At 35.1% G+C, this 24,548-nt stretch overlaps 1 protein-coding gene across 23 annotated transcripts in view; it reads right to left on the bottom strand.

Moving 5' to 3' along the window:
* RIMS2 (regulating synaptic membrane exocytosis 2) overlaps positions 1-24,548 on the bottom strand; it is a 468,287-nt gene that overhangs the window by 137,276 nt on the left and 306,463 nt on the right. For 17 of the 23 annotated variants that reach the window (XM_040546644.1, XM_040546648.1, XM_040546649.1 and 14 more), the window contains one exon: positions 20,533-20,649. In XM_040546644.1, coding sequence (XP_040402578.1) covers positions 20,533-20,649 — 117 coding nt within the window. Of the gene's footprint in view, positions 1-7,106; positions 7,170-9,635; positions 9,702-13,422; positions 13,531-13,995; positions 14,062-20,532; positions 20,650-24,548 lie in introns of all 23 variants that reach the window. The other 6 variants (XM_040546640.1, XM_040546641.1, XM_040546661.1 and 3 more) reach the window with 1 other exon arrangement.

Here is a 24,548-nt window from a genome sequence, read left to right as displayed (position 1 = left end):
AAAACAAATGTCTCCTTGTGCCTTCCATGAGGTAACAACTGGATTCCTTGAGAGCAACGAGGAATGGCCACAGACAGGTTCAGAATAATACCATTCACCAAGAACCTACATCTAGAAGCTCCTAACAAGCACACACACCACACTGAGAAACATAATGGCAACTGTAAGCTCAGGCACTAAAAGGTCAGAGAAAAAGTATAATGAGCCTGGCACAAAACCACAAAAAAATTACCTCACTTCTTCTTCTATCAGTTCTGATTCTGAATGGGACGCTTCATCAGCAAAAACATCCACTGTCTCGCTTCTTTTACGTTGTGGGCAAACAAAGAAACACAACCTTAGCTTTGATATGAACGTTGCTTAGTTTAAGGTAACTGTTTAATACAGTTTTCAGTGCTACAGAAGGTGAGAAAGCTGTCACCCATCTGCATGGTGGTTAAAAAAATAACTTTTTGACTATGGGAATAAATTCTAAGAAAAACAATTCCTGAATTCAGCATAATTACAGAAGACAACATGACCAAGGTCCAGACAGCCCACCCCTATTTTATGTACCCACATGTTAAAAAATCAGTGAGCTGACAGAGATTTTTTTTCTCCTTTTGGTCTCCCACCAAAAGTAGGTTTCATTCCATTTTCTATTTCTCTCCCCGTCCCAACAGCAGGTAGGACACACAGGAACAGGTGAGTAGCAACCACGACTCATGCAATCACTTCATGAGAAATAAGCCTCTTTCATTTGTTACTCCTAAGGCTTCATTCTCTTTATCTGTTAATAAGAAACTGTTTTTAGGATCCTAGGAATCTGACTCATTGCCTCTTTTAGAAGGCAGGAAGACATTTTGACCATTAGAGCCAATACTAATGACTTAGTGGGGTTGTTTGTATTCTGGAGAGCATCATGGGGCCGCTATATCTAACCTCTGTGCTCACAGGCAAAGGCCTCAGAAATTTCACATTCGATAGTTACTACAAGCAGTCCGTTTGCTGCAATCTGCAGCTGGCATTTACTTCAGGTAGAAAAACAACTAGGAGTTTCCAGAAGGGAAAGAGAGCACAGATTTTGGCAGCGAACCTTTTCCTTTTAGATCAAGCTTTGGCACCACTGCTGTTTTTGTAGATCAAAGGATTTGAAGACTAAGCTTAATCTTGAGGTTCAGCTGAGGTGTTACCTTCACATTATAGGTTTACAATATGCAAACCTCTCCATACCCACAGTAGCAAATGGAGAGCTATATAAGCGTGACAACCTTCCACTTGAGAACATCACTGTGTGGTTTTTTGATCATACACATACAGAGAATAATTCAACAGACACATTACGGTCTAGAGTGAAACAGGCATATTCTTTGTTCTAACATCTTTTTTTATCCTTTTCACAGTAGAAATGTGCTTTAAGATCCAGGTCTTCAGAGAAGAACTGTCCCTTTTACAGAAAAAATACCACTCCAATAACCAGCTTGGACAGTTATTGCTCCTCACCTACTACAATATACAACCACGCATTAACACTGCAGTTAAGCCATAGGCATGGAGAGGGAGTTTTTAAGACATCTCAATGAATGAAAAACAGATGTTCGTGACTTTTCAGGTAACATTCTTGAGTGCTTATGGTCCCAAGATATCTAGATGAAACTTTCCTCTAGTCTGACTAGAGGACATAAAATGGCCAACTCTAGTCATAAAATATGAATTACTGATTTTTAAAGAGGAAAAGATAATAGTTAAGCTATTCAACAACTACATAATATTTTAATGTATGTGACAGCTTTTTATCTTTGCCAACAGGCTTGTCATTATAAAAAACAAAATTCATTAAATGTCAAATAGCAACCTCTTCCTCTTAGTATTGTTTAACATAACATCCTTCTTTCTGCCTTTGCTAAGGAAATCATGCATGGTAGGAGGCCTACTCCTCTGTCAAAATCTACAGGACTTGTGGGCATAACTCTCACAAAAATGGAAGAGCAGAGCAGTGTCTACTTTTTAACCAAGCACATCTATCACTCTGAAACTGTTTGAGCTCTCTGTAAGCCACCATGCAGAAAAGCTCTGTATTTAAATTTAAATTTTATATTCCAAACCGATCCAAACTAGAATTAGAATTCCATCATACCTAAGTAGCACTGTAAATTCTTGTAACTAAAATATCTAACCAAAGATGCTACAACATTTAATACTATTAACTACTGATTAATCTGCATTGTTTTGCACTCATATTCTTGAAATTGCAAAATATAATTATTTTCCCAATGCAGAAAGTAGCCACTTCTGATTTTTAATTTTTCAGATTTGTTACTTTTATTAACAAATAAAAAAGAGAATTTTCAACAAATGAATGCATTCACTGATCTAGACTCATGTAGCCTTACAAAAGATTAATATTTTTCCATAGTAAGCAATCATAAGAGCTTACAACACAAATACTTTCTTTTTTTCCCCAAAATAACCGAAAGTTTATTTGAAATCCCATGTATAACACCTTTTTACTGTGTCCAAGACTAAAAAAGTATTTTACTGTGTTCAAGACTAAAAAAGTAGGCTATGAGATCATGCCAATCAAAATTTTACAAGTACTAGGTTGTTCTTGTAACAAAAAGCTGAAGAAATAAAAATAGAACTGTTGTAGAATTACAATACACTATAATTCAGCTCCTAGCACATCTTTTTTTCATCTAAAAACACTGAGCACAGAACAAGAAAAATACAGTAATACATTTACTAATGATCATAATTTCAAACTCCAGCTAATATATAATGGTAATACCTGTCAGTGTCTGTGGATGGTTGCTGGATTTCAATCCTTGGACATGTTATTCTTCTACTAGCTATAGGGACTTTGCTGTTTAGTCACAGACACAAGATCCTCTGTTAGCATAACATAAATAAGCATGTCTACAAACAACTGAGATTTCTAGTACCAAGCAAATTTAAATTTGAGTCACAAGTACTGTAATGGAAAATGGGAAGGAGCAGTACACTGCCAAAATACTGAGATAAATTGGTGACTGGTTAGCCTCACCAAATCAATCATCCATACCTACAAAGGAACTTAATATAAAATTATGTGTGCTATAGTTTTTAAAAGCCAGAAATGTAATGCTTTTAAATACTCTCATAAAATAAACAAAAGCAGAAGGTAAAGCAAGCTGCAGTAACATTCAAACATTTTTCTGTATACATATATACACACATGCAGACACATTCATGCACACCACACTGTGGTTTATGTAACTACAGGTTATTTACATGACAGTCACAGGAATGACTACACTGTAGCACGCCATTATCTGAGCTACTTTTCTAATAGTTAATGCAGCTAAGCAGACAGAGCAGAGAACTCAGCTGTGATCCCAGGTATACTGTGCTCCACACTGCTACATGCAGGCACCTACAGCTACAGAAACTCAGTTGCTTACGGCTTGCTTAGGTATATGTATATGGCACTGCAGTCATTTTTGTGATTCTGTTGTAGACATATTTAATCATACTAACATGTGATAGCATGATACAATTGCTAAAATGCTTAAAGAAAGCACATACAGCTACATCTATAGAGATTTACTCTCTGTGATGCATCTTCTCATCAACAGATTTTAAGGTAGTTTACTGACAAATAGCAAAGGCCTTTCTGTAGAGAGTTAGCCACACAGTTTTAAAGAGGTCCCTTCCAACCCAAATTAGTTTATGATTCTGTGGATGCAGCCAGAGGGTTATGCTACCTATTACAATCAAATATCAACAAAACCAGTTGTCACAGATGCTATTTGTATCTGCATTAAAATGTCAGAAAATACTGCAAATGAGCTAATAACAGTAGCTTAACTTAACCGGTTAACTTTCAGTAGTTTAAGAATCAGTTTCCAGTATTTAATCAAAGGTAATTTCTCAAAAACTGAACCTTCAAGGTTAGCATTTCCTTACACTGAGGTGGACCAAAGAATGCAAGCAACATTTACGTCGCCTTATGTCTTACTGATTTATTTAGCTTGCCCTGTTAAATTTCTCATATTAATATTTAATCATATTTTTATTCTCTGCTTAAAATATGAAATGTATGGAGGTGTTCTTTCAATACTAATTTAAAAGTATGAGAGATTTAAGTGAGTTATGCTATAATATGTTAAATGTTTGGTTTTACACAATTGTTTCTGGTACTTATAAAATACTTTCTCATCTATATAGCCAGTTGCCTTTTATAGTACTTTGTCTTTTACCAACTATTTCCAACTGTTAGCACCTTTAACAAAAACACTCAGATGACACAAATTAAAGAATCCCATGGCAGGAACAGATATCTGCATCTCCCTAAGATGACTCACCGAAGATTATGATAAACATGATTAACGTTCAAAAGCTGGAAACACAAAATTCTCAGAGAGCTGAAATTCTCTTCCTCCCCAGCCCCTGCCCAGCTCAATTCTGTAACTGAATATGCTTATGCAACTCTCTCTAGGACACCCAACTAAATTTTAATGAAAGTATTAGAAATATTCCAAAGTACAAGTGTTCCAGCTTTTTAACTTTCTTACATGGTTTTTCCCCGTTTTGGAATAAAAAATTTCACCCACTCAACTTTGAATGTGTGATCATAATGTATGAAGACTGTCACAAACACTCAAGGGTTCTAATGAACATATTGTTCATGACTGAAGAGTAAGTGGTATATAAGACAACTCATAGAGCAGCATTTCCCACTAAGGCTTGAATGTTCAAATGCAGAGAGAGCACTTAGACTATAGACTAATGAAGTGAATTAGATGTAGGCTCAAAATCAAGCGTGTACCTAAATATGCCCTCATACTGTGCAGGACTAAATACCAAATTTGCAAAGCACTTGTCCTTGGTAGTTTGTGCTGTTTTTTTTTTTCATATCTTAAATCAAACTTGAGTTGTACAAGTTGTAGTTGGTCTCTTTTTTTTAGTTAACATTTTAGAAGATCAAGAATGTGGCAGACATTTAATTAATAAAATATCTCAAACTATGCTTAATAGTATATATCCATGTTTATTTACCCTCTTAACTTCTCGCAGTAGACCTGTAACTCTGACCTCAATGAAGTCAACAAGACTTTTGTGACTTGATGAGAACAGGATTTCAATCAGATCATTCCAAGATAAGCAGTTATATAATTCTTTGTTACCTTTAAAGCTCTTAAATCATGAAAGAGCTATCATACTGTTACCATTAAAGGTGTTCAGTAAATCTATTGATATGAACAGAATCTAATCCATTTCAGTCGTCCTTATTCTATTAAAGTATGTTCTATGCCTTATGGTGTACTTAAAAGTCATATTGATTTGCAACAAATGTTCTTACCCTTTCTTTCTTTTTGCACAGCTTTTGGAGATAAATTTAAATTGGGACAGAGTACTAAAAATAAGTTCCTTTTTCCAGTTACAAATCTGATTTTTTCTCAGATACTTACCTATGTTAGCATGTATACTGTACTAAATCCAAGACAAGTAAGCTAAAACTATTTTAATGCAATTATCACAAACAAATACAAAAGCCTTGTTTACACTAAGCACTTTTCAGCCTTCTTCAAATGCTGTCCATTTTCAGTATGCTTGTGCACTGTCCCAGGAAGAACTACTACACATGGCACTTACTGTCAGCATAAATAAAGCATATACTGAAAACACTTAAAATTGAAGAGCCAGCAAACAGTGGAACTCTGCCTCAATGAGCTAGTGAAGAAATATTGTCCCAATTCTCTATGGCTGCACTGATGTTATGCCAAAAGACCCTCATAAACCCATCCAGAAAGCAGAGAAATTTTCATGAAAACGTTTTATGCCAATTTTTTTAGTTTTGATTTAACAAAGTCACTAACATTCTCCTTTACTTTCTGAATTCCTTATACAGAATTCCTGTATTAGTCAACATATATTGGACAAATATGAATTACAATTTTCTTTTAATAGTCTTAGGACTACAGGTGAACTGTAAGTAACCCCTTAGGTAATTCTTCTGTTCTCAATATAAAGCTGTTTTATACAGCTTGTTTTATTCAACTGAGTATAGCCTTACAGTCTTCCAATTATCTGTTTCAGGCACATGACTGTGTCTGCAAAGATATATATTCCCTTGTACAGCCACAAAAGAATAAATAGCATCACAGAATTCAAAGTAGGGTCAATATTAAACTTACTGATAAGTAAAAAATAAACCAATGCAAAGAATTAGTTCAATATTCATGGACAATTTAAGTTATAATTTTTTGCACAAAATTATAGCTTTTGAGATACCAATGCACAAAATTATTTCGCATAATTACACAATTACATAACAAATATTTTTGAGATATAGTTTTGTAACTCTTATTAGACTTCATCAAGGAAAAATTCCCAGAAAATCAGTGGGAGCTTAACTCAAGAACTTTAGGATTTATCAGCAACTTGGACCCATACCATATGTTAGTTTTAGTCAGCCAAAATATGTCACTGACATAGTCCAGCTCCTACTTAGAAGATATAGAAAGGCAGAAGGAAGCAAGCTCTGTGCACATTCACAAAGGAAATGAGTAAAAATAAAGAAGATAAATGTTGCAAGAGCAAGAAGAAAATGAGGGAGAAGCAGTAAAGTCAAAGAACTAATAGCATAAGTTTCTGTAAAGAAAATCTGTGTGTTCCTTTGATCAGGAGCCAAGTACAGGTGGGGAGAACTGAAGAGTTTAATGTACACAGTGCTTTACATGGGTGATACATCAATCACATGGGGAGATAGGTTAGACAGCTGGAGCTAGGACTTTTCTAAATCTAAAAAGAATTAGGTCTCAAAGGCACATGCCCCAGCAGCGTGAATGTAGGCAGGTATTATCACTTAAAAAGCCCTTTTTCATTAAAGCAGCCCTTAACAGTGAGAACATATTTTAAAAATAGTTCAAACATAATTAATGTTCTTTTTCTATCTGTAACTGAATAAAACAGCTTAATCTTGGTAAAGAAGACATAAATGTGCCTCGGTTCTGAGTCAAGAAAGCAAGAGATAAAGAAAAAATGTACTTATTAGGAATAAATTTAGTACAATAATAAACGAATTCTTATTATAAAGATCAGAAATACATTTTAGCTACATCTGCAACACTACACTCTTTACTTACCCATAATTTTCAGCTGAACCATTGACTACATGATCTGCCCATGAACTTGCACCATTGTACCACCTTTACAATGCAGTTAAAATAAAGAAGTGTTATAAAGAAACATATGTATTATTAATAACACTCTAATTCATATGACACGACCACTTCTCAATAAAATGGGAAGCTTTCCAAATGTTTCCAAATCACTTTTTACATTTCTTACTTTCTCTTAGGTACGAAGAAAATGAAATCTTTTTAAATTAAAAAAACAAGCGCTGTATTTTTTATTTTTCCTGACTGAATTCTTAATATATTTTACCTTTGTTCTTTTCAGCAGTTTAGCCATGAATTTCAGTTCCATAAACCCTAACTGATCCCTAATCTTTTCTTACACAAAAATCTTCAAGTTTTCAATGGCTACTGAGTTTTTGGAGTAACTAAGAAGTAATTGTGGAGATTTAACATTCACAAAAATAACATCCTGTGTAGCAATAATGTAAAATACGGGTTTTAACTTCACACGCCTAACTTTTTCTAATTTATTCATTTTTCTATTTGCTTGCTTTTTATGGTTGTTTAAGAAGCAGAGGAAAACTCACTTCATTCAGATCAATGAAAACCAATTAAATTTAATACCTACATTATTCTTCTAGGTATTAAATATGGGCTACCTAAACATTTGCAGCTGCATTTCAACAAATTAGTTGAAGACAACATCAAAACTCACGTAGAAACATTTTATCTGAAAGTAGAGCCATGGAGAAAAGAAACAATGGGACAAAAATGACGTTTTGATATCAGACAACAAAGGATAATCTATTTCAGCAGCTTTACCCCAGTATGTCAAGAATATATGCAAACCATCCAATATTTGGTCAAGGGGCTTCAACTGCGTACGTGAGTTCCAGATTTTCAATGTCCTGCTTAGGTATAGCATTGGAACTGCAGTCATCCTACTGCTCAATGATTTCCACATGACAGTGGGTGAGAAGCAAGGCAGGGATTTTCAGAAAAGATCAAGGGATCATGGTGTGTCCAACTTGAATATAAGTCTTCCTTTGTTTGTACTGAACGTCCCAGCCAAACTCTGCAGGTTGAACTGTTTAATGGCTTGAATATTGAATATATATCAGAGGGTTTTCATTAACTTTTTTTTTTCCAGGAACCATAGCACGATACATGATGGATTTCTTGCATACCTCCATTTTTTGCTAACTTCTCAGGTTTCAGAATCTGAATTTTTGAAATATATTCACAAACTACATGATCTCACACTTCCTGGTCATTATGTTGAAGGAAAACAGTATGGGGTGCAGTATATGTGAGTGTCGCTTAGCTGCTCTTTTTTCTTCTATCTCAAATTGGATGGCACTAGTAATGGCATTTTTGGCATAGTTTGTAGCCAGAATCACTGCTTGGATGAAAGATACTTTAGTTTAATTTAACTTAGATTAGATTTAGATTTAGTTTAGTCTAAATTAGAATACAGCTGGAGAAGGACAGATGTATCTTTACACTTGCCCTGCTTGTGTAAACTGAAACTTAAAACTTTAAACCTTAAAACTGAAGCCAGTGTCTCCAGTTAGCCAGCATTTTAGGTAAGATTCTTTTGTAAAAGTGCTTTGTTATAGGCACCATAAATAAACAAGAATGGCTTTAAAATTGCAGCTTAGGTTTTGTTAAATATGACTGCTTATTCATAGCAGCAAAATAAAATTCTTGCTATTAGTAAATAATCCTTGCTTTATCTGCTCCCATACTGTATAAAGACATCAGATATTGATTTAAAAATAGACAAAGAAATATAAAGGTCTAATTGTATAAAAGAATAGGAATATAAACTTGCTTCTTTCTTTGGATATCTTTCTTTTTGGACTTTGTGTCTCTCTTTAAACCTGAAATGTTATTATCAAATAACTACTTCCAGAGATACTCTGAAAGCTTTCAGATTACACTTCAGATTTTAGTTATATTATGTTCACTGTGATACACTATATGCTTATAAAAATTTAGGAAGAGCAATAGTGCTCTTGGCTCCAGCACAGCAAGCACTCAGAATCAGGTTGAAGACTTTCAGCCATTTTTAAGTCAGTATGGGTATTAACATGTCAAAAGCAGAGGACTTTAAGTCATTCAACATATTAAAAGAATGAAATTGACGATTCTAAATTTTCCTATAATCACTCTCTGTGACTGATAATGTTAGCCATTAGAAATATGCTTCAGTTAAGTGGGGAAAAGCCTTCAGTTATAGCTAACTCCTATGCACTAATCAGTTTTCCTCCCACATCTTCCAATGAACTTTTTTTTTTTTTTTTTGAATAAGAGATACCCTTAAAAAAAGCTCCAGAGTGAAGGCAATAAAGGGCTAAAAGAAAATGAAGTACTTAAAGCTCTGGAGATTAGTTGGTCTGTATTTAATAAAATGCTGCCCATAGTGCACTATAAACTTAAGTATCAGTCTAGATGAATTAAAAATTTTAGACTACACTTCAAGAAAAATGCATTGCTCATCTTTATCTATTTTTATGATAGGAATAAAAATACCTTTCAGGAGTATAGGTTGTGTCATCATAATATGTATTAGGCACTCTTCTCTCATGCCTAGTCCTCCTGAATATGGAATAAACAGCACAGGTATTTCAGACATTTTAAAGGTTGCTTCTTTTATGATGTGCTTTCCCTCACTGTATTTTTAAGATAGCAATGAACACAGAACACATTTATCTACTGCATGTTCAGCAGTATCTTCTGAACATATATTTTCATATATAAGTCATTTTAAACTTCTACTTTCAAATTATATTCAGATACAATTCAGTAGTGAAAAGTTACATCAACAGGAAAACAGAATTTAAGCAACCAGGGAATTTCACCAAGTATAGGATATGGACTCTGCGAAATTTCTGACTGGTAAAATGAAAGCCAAAGAACAGAATGGAAGCAGAAGTTTGTTTCCTTAAGTGAAGCAACTGAAATTTGGCCTGAAATAAACTGCACATTTTACACAAAATGTGCAGAAGTCACCTTTTACCATCTTCCAAACTTAAACCTCAATGGACAAGTGAAAAAATGAAAATAGCACAAAGTGTGGTGTCCTCAGTGACTAAGATGAGCTCTGAGATAGAAAAGTTGAGAAATAATTTCATGCTGTGAGAGGCTTTCAGAAGATATTTATTTGGGAGGAACTACTAATATTGGTAAACCGAGAAAAACAGCATGTTTTCATTTAAAAAACAACTGGGATAAAAATCTTGAGATCATTCTGTCATTGAGATGATGTCTATGTCAGACAATTTAAAATGGGTGAATGTCAAATTATGAACTAGCCTGCAATAATCCAGAAAACTGTGAACTGGGGGATACAAATAAGAATGTAATTATAGCACTACATGTCCAGCCATGATGTCTTATATATGTTCAATGTGAGTAGCTCCGGCAGCGTGAACTGATACCAGCTAGTGCTGCCACATTAAAGAGCCAAGGAAAACTTGCGTGGGGTACAGAGGTACAGGGAGTACTTGAGAAAGCCAGTGTCCAAAGGGCAGTGAAGTCACTGACGCTGCACATGTGCCTATTGTCTTTCTCAGATATATGTTGGAGCAAGCATCTTGTCAACATTGCCTGCACTTCCTTCGGGAGGGAAATAGCTGGACCCCTTGAAAAAGGGGGAACTATCACAAAAAAAAAAAAAAAAAAAAAAAAAGTCAAAATGCCATAGACTAAGAATGAATGCAGAAATTCAGGTGCTTCATAATGGAAATTCATCATACAAGTATAGAACTAAAGACTATCAAAGCTGATAGGCAGTAACTGAAACAAACACCAGTAGAGAAAGGACAAAAGAGAACCAAACAGTCAACTCTTTGGGGAAAAAAATGCTTGAAGAGAACAAAAGAGTTAATGGACTGGTTGTGAATAACTACCAGATACACAACCAAATGAGCCTGGAATAATAAAGAAGACAAGTAATTTTGACTGATGTATATCTGTCCTGTCTGTAGGACATCCACACTGGTGGATTCAAAGTGATTTAACTCTGTTCCAGATGAAAGATTCTTCCATGAATGCTGGACATTATAGAACAATCTTTGCAATTTTGATGAATAGTGGAAGCTGGAAATAGTTATTCTACATGCTTTAAAAAGTGAAAATAAAAGACATGAAGAGAGGTTGCTGCTTGTATCAATATGACATTGATTAAGCAGATGGAACTAAGAAGATGTGACTAACACCTTGACCTACAACAATAATGTATTTTAAGATAAGAACTAAACCAGAAAAAAATGGGGGAAAAAAATTTGTAAAGATAGATGAGGAAATGTTGTTTAAGAAGCATTTTTTCATGTATTTCCAAAACTTAAAGAAGAGGAAATTACTTAGGGTTTTGCAATGTATAATGAGAAATTGAATAAAGGTTATGCTTTAAATGGTCCTTAAATGCCTAGAGAACTACTGTCAGAAAATGGAAAGACAAAAAGGACAAAAAAACAGGAAAAATGATAAGTAACTATGAGGTACTCAGAATAACTCATATCTGGTAATATGACTTGAGAAACTTAACACTAACATACTCACAGGGAGCCTGGATTCAAGAGGAGCAGAGGACCCAGGATCAGTTCCTAGACCCAAGGAATCTCAAGATACTGCTCTAACAGGGAGCTGAGGACATGCCATTTCATCTTAGATTTTCCTCTCTGACCTAGGAGGAATTAACTTTAATAGGCCTTCTCTTAAACAAAGCCCTGGAAAAGATTTACTCCATCACATTGCTTAAATTCTGTCTTTTTCATCTTTCTGAACACTTTATTATCACTTTTGTCCTCTATTTTCATTGCTCTTTATTTTTTGGAGAAACTAATTTCTGTAGAAACAAAGATGAAGATTTGCAAGTCAAGTTTCTCAAACTAAGACAATTTAATAGCTCCAACTATAATCAATATCTGAACAGTCACAGATAGAGCCAGCAATATGAAACAGGTTCAGATACACCAACGCAAATGCCAGTATATAAGTAAGGCACATAGCAGTATATAAAAATTATCTATTGAAAAAATGTAAGTATGAGCAATTTTCATCACATATTTTCAGAAAACAAAGTAAAAATCATTCTCCTTAATAAAGTTTTTATAGATGGACTGAACTACTGAGTACGCACTTCATATCAGGTTTCATGTAAAACGGCATCATTTCAAATCAAATGTTAACTGAGTTCTAAAGCTTATAATGTCTATTATATTGGAGAATTTTTCAAAAGCAATATTTCTTTAGAAGGGATAGTTCTATGATATTGTAAGATTTTCAGATTCTACTTTTCTTCTGTATCAAAAGCTAGTTTTACACCTACTAAAAAATGGTTATATATGTCTTGAATCCAGAGCAAACCTTAATGAAATTGTCAGAGAAACTCATATCCAGATGGAAGTTATGAAGTTAATATATCAACAGTTCTTTAGTGCTTGGCATGAAAAATTTTATATAGAGCCTCTTGCAAAGCAATGGCCATATCAGCCTTTATAACTACTATTTAAAATATGAAGCCACCACTTCTTTTTAAGTGGCTTACAGTTTATTGGATTTATATCCTTATTCCTATCCACTCACGATCGTGGAGTCTTTCTTCTGTTTTGCAATATTTGCTGAAAATATCATAATCACAGTAGTATTTTTTGCATTTGTAGTGCAACAACAGCATGTCATATTTCATCTCTTAAAAGCAACTGTATTCCAACCATAATTACTTCACAGAAATTATTATGGGCTTAACTTCTCTCTACATTATTTTTAGATATAAATAGGAACACTGATTGTCTGTAATCACACACAGTCATTGTGAATGTATACAAGTACTCATAAATTACAGAATAAGCACTATATAAATATCTACAACATAAGCTTGTACTTGTACATTTCACTGTATTTTTCATTTTTCAGTTAAACAAAATATGAGATTTCAGAAAGACTCTATTTCTGTGTACTTTGAAGTAGATAAGCATTTCCTCATTATTTCAAAGAGAATAATAAGTACCAAAAGCACTTTGAAAAATTCCAGCAAAAATAAGTGTTATACAAAGACCCTTATACATAATAACCATATAACCTAATTTATGAAACTGACTTCTATAAAACGCTTTAGCTTCTATTAGGATTCTGCCATAGTACTGAGTCTTAAATATATACATACTCACAGAGTATCATAAAATATATCATGAAACTTCTTCACTGTGTGTATCTGTCACTTAAAACATAGATCATATTCTTAGTTTGGAAACCAAACACAGTACTATCGAAGTGTAAGAGGTAGAACTAACAATATGCTCCACATCAATTATACCTCTCAAGATCATAGTAAGCACCCTCAGAATAGGTACGGCACATCTTACGGGAGCGAAGTAATCTGATTGCATCTTCGCAAAAAAGAGGATACATTGTGTGATCCTGGCTGCCAAAACATAAAGGGTGAACACAATGAAAAGCAACACAAAGGTGAAATGAGGACAAAACAATATGAAAAGCAAGAAATTTAAGCAACAGAAATACTTGAAGAATACTCAGTTTGGAACTTTGGTGAATTTAGCAGAACTAATTTGAATTAGCAGTTTTTTGATTTACATAATTTTATTTATTGACTTTTTAAAAGACATTGTAATAATGTGCAGATAGCAACATGTTCATGTACTACCAATTGCGGTCCTTTGGCAGTAAAAAAATTTTTTAAAAGTGAAGTATATGAAGAATTACCCAGTGATTGCCTACATACTATGTTAGGAAATCTAATGCTGATATTAACTCAGCTCTTCTAAGTTTTCTACCACTGCACACACACTGATAAAAGCAGAAGTGGACATGTAGGTACATAGAAGTACATGCATGATCCACACAGAGTCACACAGAGGAAAACATATACCTGGCATCTCTACGATGGTGATCTGTGGACTGCGTGTACCGGGAACGAGGTAAAGTAACATAATGACTGAGCAGATGGCAGGAAGAAAAAAACAAATATGAGACAATAAGATGGAGAAGGAATGATACACTTCACACAATACAAGACACAAAAATCTGAGAATACAGGGGCTACATGTGTGTCTGAAAGCAATCTCAAGAAGTCATATTGCCCATTCCCTTGCCTGAAGGCAGTGATAACTTCAGTATGAACAATATCTTTGGCAGAGGATTACTTTGTCTGAAAGGCTAATGCCACTGGGAGACCTGCCAGTCTGCCCCCACACAGCGAGCTCCGGAGCTTTACTGTTTCTGAGGGTGTTTTTTAATATTGATCCTACTGTGATAAAAGATGAAATTACATGAAATCCTCATTATTACTCAAAAAGGTATTGAAGAGATATTCATCATATGATGTAACAGAACATGCCAGAAAAGAAATCCATGCATTTCAAAATAATGAAAACAAGGTATTTACATTTTGTTTGTACTTCGAAGAAAATTAAAAAAATAATAATTATATATTACAGCAGTAGATATTCTCAAGTTATTAAAAATAGACTATTATTTCTCTTTTAGCACAAATACATGTACAAAGTACAGAAAATAAAGTTTTTTTAAATACTTTTTTTTCACAATTTACAATGATTTCAATGATTTATTTGAATGCAAAAGAGAGTCCCTGGTCTACAGGTCCTCTGAAGTTGGGGTATTTTGAAGTCATCTAATAACAAAAGTCCACAATAGAAGTACAAAACACTTTTACTTCTCATGTCTTAATTTGCTTGTAACTAATGATCTTCTAGTAATCAGACAAATTGTTACTGGTAGCTATATTACACACATGATCTTTGTCTCTTTTGTACATGGATAAAATATATCAATCGGCCACATGTAAATATTCTTTATAAGCATAACAGGATAATTGTATGTAGTATAAGAGATGTTTGTGCTCACTGCTTCCCAAACAAATGCAAAAGCATATAGCCACCACTATAAAAAGAGTGTAAGTTAAGTCCCTGGTTATACAATTTATTTGCAGACAGGTTGGTACATGAGTGAGGAGCTGTACACCATTCAGTGGGGCTCAATTTCACACCATTAGTTGAAAATTAGAAGACAAAGCCCTAAGAAGGACTAATGATTAAGAAAATAATCACAGAGCTACACGGCAGGCTGTAAATTGTATTAGTGTCCTTGAACTAATACGTGGACCTGAATACTAAAATCAGTGTACACATAACAGCCCAGTAGTCATCATGCTGCCAAGAAGCATTAAAAAATAATTCCGTCATGTTCATAAAATTTCCTTTAGAACATATGTACACCCACAGGAAGAACAATCAAATAAAAATGTAGGAGTCCACCCTATAGCAGCTATGATACATGCAACAATGGCAAACATCTGCATATCACTCTATATTCACCATTCTGTAGTTATTCACAGGCTACGTCTATAGGAATATGCCCTTAAATGATTTAGATGAAGTGCTGGAAGTAAGACTGCAAAACTGTTGCAAATATTACATTACTGTTAAGAGGTAATTAAGTGCTTCCAGCTGATAGATAGCAGTTTGATGTTAACAATTCACTTTCGCTTCCCCTTTTCTCTCTTAAGTAAATAGTTGACAGTCTTTCTTGACAGTCTTTCAAAATCAAATAAATGCAATATATTCAAATGCAATATATTCAAAGAGCTGTTAAAAAGAAAAGCTTTAAACAAAACTAGGACTTCAAGCAGTGTTGCAGAACATGAATTTAATGGCAACTGCTATTTCCACACAGCTTAACTTACTGTCCGCAAGACAGAACACCTCAGACTGTTCCCTTCACTTACTGTTATACAAAAGAAACACCAGCAGTAAATGCTTGACTTCAGTTTTGACTCCTAGATACTTCCCAAATCCCCACTAAATTATCATAAGTGCCTGATCTCTGGTATCAAGTTTTGTCCTAATACTTGTAGAAAACTCAGAGCTCTAGTGCTCTTATCAAGTCCCGAGACTTTTGCTTGTGAACGTTTAACCATTTTTTAAATTCAGGAATTTAGAATCAGAGTAAGCTGCCATTTAGATATAATCACATATACTGTCTGATATATAATTAACTTTGACAAGTTTGATATATGCTTTCGTACCACTCAAAACTCTGCTTGTCCATACAGCGACTTCAAGTAAGCATTAGTTTATACTTGACCTGGTCCTCTGGCACTGTTGGCTATTTATACTTTTCCCTATTGTTTAGAACAGGTTATACATGCTAATTTATAATATATAAGAATGCATTATAATATGTTCTTACAAGTGCAACACAAAAAAAAATAACACTGTGTTTGAATTCATTAAGAGGAAAAATTAGTTCTACACATGAATGTGTAGAACCGTGTCTCCAGTAACTTACTGGTGTTCATCATAAATCAAGTCATTCACCATAAATCAAGAATATATAGCCTAAATAGTCTGTAGCATTTCCATAATATGCATTTTTTCTAGCTGCAATAATAATATTACACGTATTATTCATGTAAGCACGTCTCTCTCTTTCTCCGGAAATGGTTTCCATTGATGTACCACAATATTGTTCCATAAATTATGCAAGCTAATCAAGAAAGGAAAGGTGCATGCCATATCTGTGTGGAAGACAGAATGACTGACATCATTTAGGTCAAAATATGATAAGATGCACATTAGGAGGCTGCAGATTGTTCCGTGGTTTACGTATTTCAGCATGCAAAGCAAAAGGTTTAAATGCTGTCTGTCTTCTGAGCATCCAGTCAATACTCTTATTTGTTTTGTTGTTATTATACTTTATGTACTGAGCTTCAAATAAATTTTATAGATTTTTATGTTAACAACAAAACATCAGAGATGCTTAGGACTTACCTACTTCTCCCTGTTCAAAACCAAGACATGCAAAACTTTGATTTGGCTAACAGCCAATCTAGAACACCTAAAAGCATAATGTAAGTCATTACATAGTAAAATCATAATGTAATTGGTTGCAAAACAACTCCAAAATGTTCCAGAACTGAACCCAAAATAAACATTTCTTTTGAGCTGTTTATGAAAATCATGATCTCATGCACATGCAAGTAGGAATGCATGGAAAACCACAGAGACATGGGCATGTTTTAAACACAGCACATTAAAAAAAAAAAAAAAAAAAAAAAAAACACAAGACCTTCAAGATACTTTTATTTGGCAACCTCCATTTAGACTTCCAGCCTTTTACCACACACTCCTTATTTTCTACATTATAGTAGTTGATGGCAGAAGAATGTGAAACAATGGTACAGCAAAATAAAAATTTAAGTCTGCTGCCTCACAGATTTCTGAAACATTACATATTTTGCTACAGAGAGGGCAATTTGCAGAAGTAACTCATTTCACTTACATTAAAGTAATGAAATTAGTCTGATGAGGAAGTACTATAGCTTTTGCAATGCAACCAGGTATGTAAACATACACACACACTTTCTCTCTCTCCTCTGCACCAGGTGGAAACAGATTTCCACTATTCTGACAAGACAGTTCCAGAGATATAGGCAAGCATTATAATGCTCTTTTTTTTCAGTGAACAGAAAGTGATGACTTAAAATTTTCTGTTATCACTCACCTATTTGTCCATTTCCTCACACGTTCATAAAATTCAGTAAACCATGAGGGTAACAAAACAGAGATCAGTAATTCAGATTGTCTAATTCTAGTATTTAGTAACCAGGCACAGGCTTCACATAACAAACCAGATTTAGAAGCATACTTGAAAGCACACACATGTACACAGAGTGCCTCACTGTACCACATGCTGCATTCCCTCCTGTTCTTACTGTGCAAGAGGAGTTTAACCTGGTCTTTATTCCTTGGGATATTTCACTCAACAGTAAAGATGAGGCATTAGAAGACTAGCCATTCCTTTCAATGTTCATTCTCTGTGACCAGTTCTCACCATTTAATTAATATTCCAGTTTACGTATTAGACTGAGAAGTTGATTCCTGAGTATTTCTGTGGAAATGGAATGACTGGAGTACACTTACATCCTGACTATCTTGTGCTTATTGCAAAGTCCGTAAGTAATTCTGAATGCAAAACAAGACTTTCTGTTCCACTGCTAGAGCTTGCATGAACCAAATTTGGTTGACACAAGAAAGTTCTATCATTCTCTTATTGTTCATCCATTATGATTGTCCATTTTTTCTGATCTATTACTCAATAGCAATTTTTAAGTGATACACTAAGGAGATTGGCAACACAACTATCCTCCCTTTTTAGTAACACTCTTTACACTTTTATATGGTTCAACAGCAAAGTTCGACATATTTAAAAGCTTGGTGCTTGAAAAATTAAAATCATCTCCAACTAAACTAAAAATGTGTGTCTTTCTGCTTTTTTAAATAATCTGATTTCCACTTCTAACTTTTCACTAATTGGTTTTGAGGGAATGTGCACATTGCCATCAGCCTTGAGGTCATTAGACATTCTCATACTCAGTTGCAACTAACTCCTTAGTACCATATGTGTTAGACAACTCTATGCTGAATTACCTAGAAAAGGAAGGAAAAAAGGTTCTTCCACATATTCTCTGCCATATTTTAATTTAGCAACTGAGCCTGTCAACAAGAAGGTACTTGTTCAAAGTCCCTTTTTTGCAAACAGCTCCAAGGTATAAATGGACCATGGAAACAGCAAATCATCAGAACAATGGGAAAGCAAAGTATGATTATTTTTTTTTCACAGAGGTAGGTGTAGAACAAAATAAGTATAACAAGAAAAAAGTTTATAAACCCATTTAAAAGCAGTTTTTCAACTTCAAACTGCCTGCATTTCCAGCAGTTTTCACAGTTAATGCTACTGAAGTGTTATTCCAAGGACTTGTGCATGCACCATCCTTTTTTTTATCATGTAACACAGATGGTATCAGACAAATATTCAGTAACATAATTTGAAGCCTAATAATCTTTCCACTCCTAAAACCACTGTTAGTTAACAATGAATATAAAATGTTACAAATGTCTGGGACTAGTCTTTTTCTATTACTGTGTCGTCTAGGACCAAGATGCTTCAGAGACTATATGTTGCAATAGAGGTATAATTAGTCAACAACCTAATTACCTAGCCAACCACTAACCATGAAGGAACAGGAGAACTTCTGTGTTTTGGAAAATACAGAAGACATATACACCTCCATTCAGAGATTCAGGACATACCTAACAAGCAAATATCTACTCATCAAGAATGGTCGTGAAAATTCAATACTTTCATCATTGACAAATTTCTGACATTTTTCTCTCATGTTCTAAAAAAAAATAGATTCTCTTTCTTTTTAACCCAAGCCAGTTCAGTAGGGGATATTTGAGTAAATGATGGGGAAAGACTGCAATGCTGTATTTCAGACCACTTATTACAGCTATGCATATATGTGGGAGGCAGCAAGCAAACTCACACAGTGAACAAACCCAAAAACATTCCATGAGGCATACACAGGTTCTAAGGATAAGTTTAGACCTTGTCAAGGAAGACTGGTCTTACTATCAATCTAGTATTATCCCAAGAGCATTCTGTTTTTTATTATTACTTTTTTAATTTTATTCTAAGGAAACAGCTTAGAATCCTTTAGTTATTTCCTTCTGTATAAAAATCAGCTAGCCTCATCAGCCAACTGAATAGCATTTTTCTGCATCATAAACAGAAATATCAAACATTTTAATGAAAAAAGGAGGTTCAACTACGTCATACTTGTGATTTCTTGGCCTAAAGACAATGAGGTGGAAAAGATCTTAGAAATATTTTTGTAACTGCACAGAGGCAATACCACAATTATTCCAGTAAAATTGACTATAATAGCCAACTAGAGCTTGCAATTCTGTTTTATATCATTAAAATTCATACAGGTTGCTACAGTTTCATTCATTGTTTAGGAAGTTCGATTAGGCAAAACATTAGTCATCGTAAGATGTGCTTCTAAACACAAAGACCCCAATTTCATTCTAATGCACACTGCTATAATAGCTAATTTTATTATCCAATGTCTCACAAAGTTTAGAAAAGACAAACACAGTCCTAGAATATACTTTTGTTATGTATTTTAATTGCACTGTATACAATGGGAGTATTATGTTAATACTGTGCTCAAATTATCTTTATGCCTCTTTATTCAGCAGCAAAAATGACCAAGTTCACTGTTAATTTTTGAGGTATTCAGTACTTAGAGAATTTATGAATATAGTACATAAAATATTTTAATAAAAAGGACAACTAAGCTATTTGTCTTATATAGCATAATTTGTCACATATTTTTCAGTTTCCCTCTTAGCAAAGGTAAACAGCGTTCACTGTTTTGTCAGCCTTGTGCACACTGTATATTTTTTAATGAGTAAGGAAATGCTCACCTGTGGGATTAGGTAAGTGATTTTGTTATCTATTTTAGAGAGCTACCTCTTTGAAGTATTTCATATTGACGAATGCAGGCTACAGCTGTTTTTAATTCCTGTCAGATATTTACCTCTCTCTGTCCGGGGAGTAGTGGTCATCTATTATACGGTGTCTTTCCATTCGGTTCAGGGTATTGTAATGAGCAGGAGTAGATCGTGTCCCTCGTGGTCCCTGATCCACATTCCGACTAGGGATAAAAGACAGCAGATTCTGAATTCTGGGTGCAGCTGGGCCACATCCCCTCACTCGTTTGTACAGACAGTTGTTAGCAAACGTGAAGGAAATGAGATGGGTTAGCTGACCTGTCTTTTGTATGTTTTCATGCTCACATAATTTAAAATCTCAAGGTATTTTTTTTTCTGCAGACAAAGGTGATAACCCCAGAGCTTTTTTGTTTTGTTTTGATATTTGTTTGGTTTGGAAATGAGAGAGTATCAATTATTTTATTAAAACATTAAATTATAGACAAGAATTCCTTAGTCTTTCCAAAGTAGTACATTCAATGAAAATTACCTTCCCAAGATGAAACATACACTGAATTTTCCAAGAGCTCTTGAGCCTGATTATACTATAAATATGTAAACTGTATTAACACACAATTACTACTGTTGGCTGTTACAGTACAGTGGAGCCTGCTAAAAACATTGTCATATAAGTAAAACAGCAGATTTTTATTTTTTGACTGGAAAGTTTGTTCTGTAATCTCACTATTATAGAATCTGAAAAAGACAGAATTGTTCATTAAACTTTTAAAATTTCCAATAGCAACTATTAGCACACTTAGCGCAGACTTGGTTAAAGGGCATCAATCACCTGCTTGATTTTGTCCTGTGTGAGACCAAAGCATTGTCCATAGATTGCTTAACTCAGTTTAGCCATCAATACTGACTGAAACACATTAACTTCACTTTTCTGCTTTGTAAAACAAATTTACAAGAACGGTAAGACAGGAAGGCAACAGTTACATGTGACAGTTATTGGATAATTAAATCATGATTGATCTGTTTGGATCTGAATAACAGGGTTTGCATGCTTCCTTCCATGTAAATTCACATTTTAGGTCAAGAAATTCTGCTTCCCGTTCTCACCTGCAGTCTTCTCTAATGTGGGCCTCATTTCACTTTTATTCCATTCAGTTCCTGTGTTCTTCTTTGCCCGTTTTTCTGCCCCTTTGGCACCTATCATCTTTACCTTCTGTCATTTGCCAGTCCCTGGCAAGTGTCAACCTACATGTGTATCCTTCACTGATGAAGCCATGCTGTTAATTATTTCTGCACAGAAGTGCTATATAAAGACATTGCACTATATGCAAACTTTTGCTGTCAGCTTTACTCCACTTGTAATAAATTGATTGGACATGGTGCAGGGCAACCTGCTCTAGATGGCCCTGCATGAGCAGGGGGTCGGACCAGATGGCCGCCAGAGGTCCCATCCAACCTTAACCATTCTGATTCTGTAATTGCATTTCTTCACTTTGGCTCTCATGAAGCCAAATATGAAGTTTACTTTAGCTACTAAATATTCTAGTTGCCATATTAAAAATAGGTATAATTCTTCTACCTTCTACTCTGCAACTGCCTGGCACATAACTCCTTCTCTGTACATGTTTTAACCACCTCATTTATACCAAAATGACGTATACCAAAATACCTTTACCCCACAGTTGGATTATTTCATGTATATTTTTACTTTAAAATGGATGCTGAGAGCGGTACTCTGCTGTTCTCTGTTGACTTTTCTACCTTTACCAACAATCAATTCTCATCCACAGTCTCTCTTTTTATTCAGGTTTCAAAAAACAAACAAACAAACAATCAAAAAAGTGCATTTTTCTGTCTATAGTTTTATTTTATTCAGCCCTTCTTTTGACTGAACTATTAAAGCTTTATCAAGTTGTCATTTATTTGCAAAAATTCCCAAAGATCTGATATTTGTTCTCTGCCCACACAATCAGAATTCCTGCCCAAAGTGTTAGCCTTAGTCCTGAAAACCCCTTACCATCCTGTCTGCTCAAATAGCTTTCAGTAAGATTGTGCTCCTGGCTTACTGCTCTAAATACATAATTTCATCTTCAGATTTCTCTGCTACATCAGATTCTGACTTCATGATGCTTTTTAACATCCTACACAACTATATTTATTGTACTTCAAAGTGTTAAACTGTATTAGTTCTCTCTCATTCTGCTAAGGATGCCTTTGTTTGCCAGATTTACTGTTTACCAGGAAATTACATACTTTCACCAATGAAACTTGTTATGTAAGAAAAGTTGCCTTCACACTTTATTTATCCATTCCTTTGAAACTCCTTCTTGCAGTTGACAGAACATGCATGGAGTGAAGCAACCAAGTAACGCACAAGCAGATGAAAAGGTCTAATTGCAGCTGGTGATGGTGGAGAATGTTGAGCATCCTACTAGATTTACCACACCATTTCAGCCTAGTCACTTTCTGTGGAATCATAGAATCATGTAGGCTGGAAAATACCTTCAAGATCACCAAGTCCAACCATTACCCTGACCTGCTGAGTCCCATCACTAAACCGTGTCTCCTAGTGTCATGTCTATATGCCTCTTAAATACCTCCTGGGATAGTGGCTCCAACACTTCCCAGGGCAGCCTGTTCCAATGCTTGACTACCCTCTCAGTGAGGACTTTCTTCCTAATATCCAAACTAAACCTCCCCTGGCACAACTTGAGACCATTTTCATGCATCCTATCACTTGCCACCTGAGAAAAGAGACCAGTGCCCTCCTCACTGCAACCTCCTTTCAGGAAGTTGTAGAGATCAATGGCATCTCCCCTCAGCCTCCTATTCTCCAGACTAAACAACCCCAGTTCCCTCAGTCACTCCTCCTAAGTCTCGTCTGCTGGTCCCTTCAGCAGCTTCACTGGTCTTCTCTGCACAGGCTTGAGCAACTCAATATCCTTCTTGTAAAGAGGGGCCCAAAACTGAACACAATATTCAAGGCACGGTCTCATCAGCGCAGGGTAGAAGGGGACAACAAACACTTTTTTAGTCCTGGTAGCCACACTATTTCTGATGCAGACCAGGATGTTATTGGCTTCTTGGACACCTGGGCACACTGCTGGCTCATGTTCAGCCAGCTGTCAACCAGCATTCCCAGCTCTTTTTCTGCTGGGCAACTTGCCAGCCACTCTTCCCAAAGCGTACAGCACTGCATGGGGCCGTAATGACCCAAGTGTAGGACTCGACACTTACCATTGTTGAAAGTCATGCAATCATATTCAGCCTATTGATGCAGACTATCCAAATCCCTCTGCAATGCCTTCTTACCCTCAAGCAGATCGACAGTCCTGCCTAACTTGGTATCGTTTGTGTATTTACTGAGGGTGCACTTCATCCCCTCATCCAGATCACTACAGTCACCCTCACCTTGCTTTTTCAAATGCACTCTTAGAAAAAGCTAAATGTGATGTTGTTCAGTGCCTGTCTAAACTCCATCCTGATCTAGACAGAATCACAAAGCCCATTACATGCATTACATGCATTAGCTGAAAACTTTACAGGAGTCTCCTACTGTTTTATTTAAGACTTTTTAACCTGTTCTCACCTCTGCACTGGTGAACTTTAAGGGCTTCAAGCTATACACATTTAGTAACAAGATTCAGTAGAAGGACTGAGGACTGTAAAATGACTTCTACGGCGTAACAGCACCTTGAGCTTCTGTGACCCAAGAGCTCTTGTCTGCAGAGGCATCAATCAGTAACTGAAATCTCTGTATGTGCAACATGCTTACTGCAGTTAGAACATACCTGTAGCAGCACATATATAACAAACTCAGCTAAACATGGTGATTAAGCATGTGATTAACAATGCTTACAGCTTTGCCAGATACCTCTAGATTTTCATTAGAGTTTAAAAAGGCATTTCTGTAATTCAAAGACTATGCTTCTTCTTTTCTACAAAGTCTCAAGTTCAAACAACCCAATTCTCTAGGCTCTACAAATCCTCAAAGAAATTATTTGGGGTGTAGGCAGGGAAATATTAGATAAATAATGCATTTGACTGTGACATTATAGGAAACAGCTGAAGTGGTTTACTCTGTAAGTTCAAAATTATATTTAAA

This window comes from Cygnus olor, chromosome 2, assembly GCF_009769625.2.
Source record: "Cygnus olor isolate bCygOlo1 chromosome 2, bCygOlo1.pri.v2, whole genome shotgun sequence".
Lineage (NCBI taxonomy): Eukaryota > Metazoa > Chordata > Aves > Anseriformes > Anatidae > Cygnus > Cygnus olor.
The sequence above is the reverse complement of the archived record's forward strand: the minus strand, read 5'-3'. Positions and strand labels throughout refer to the sequence as shown.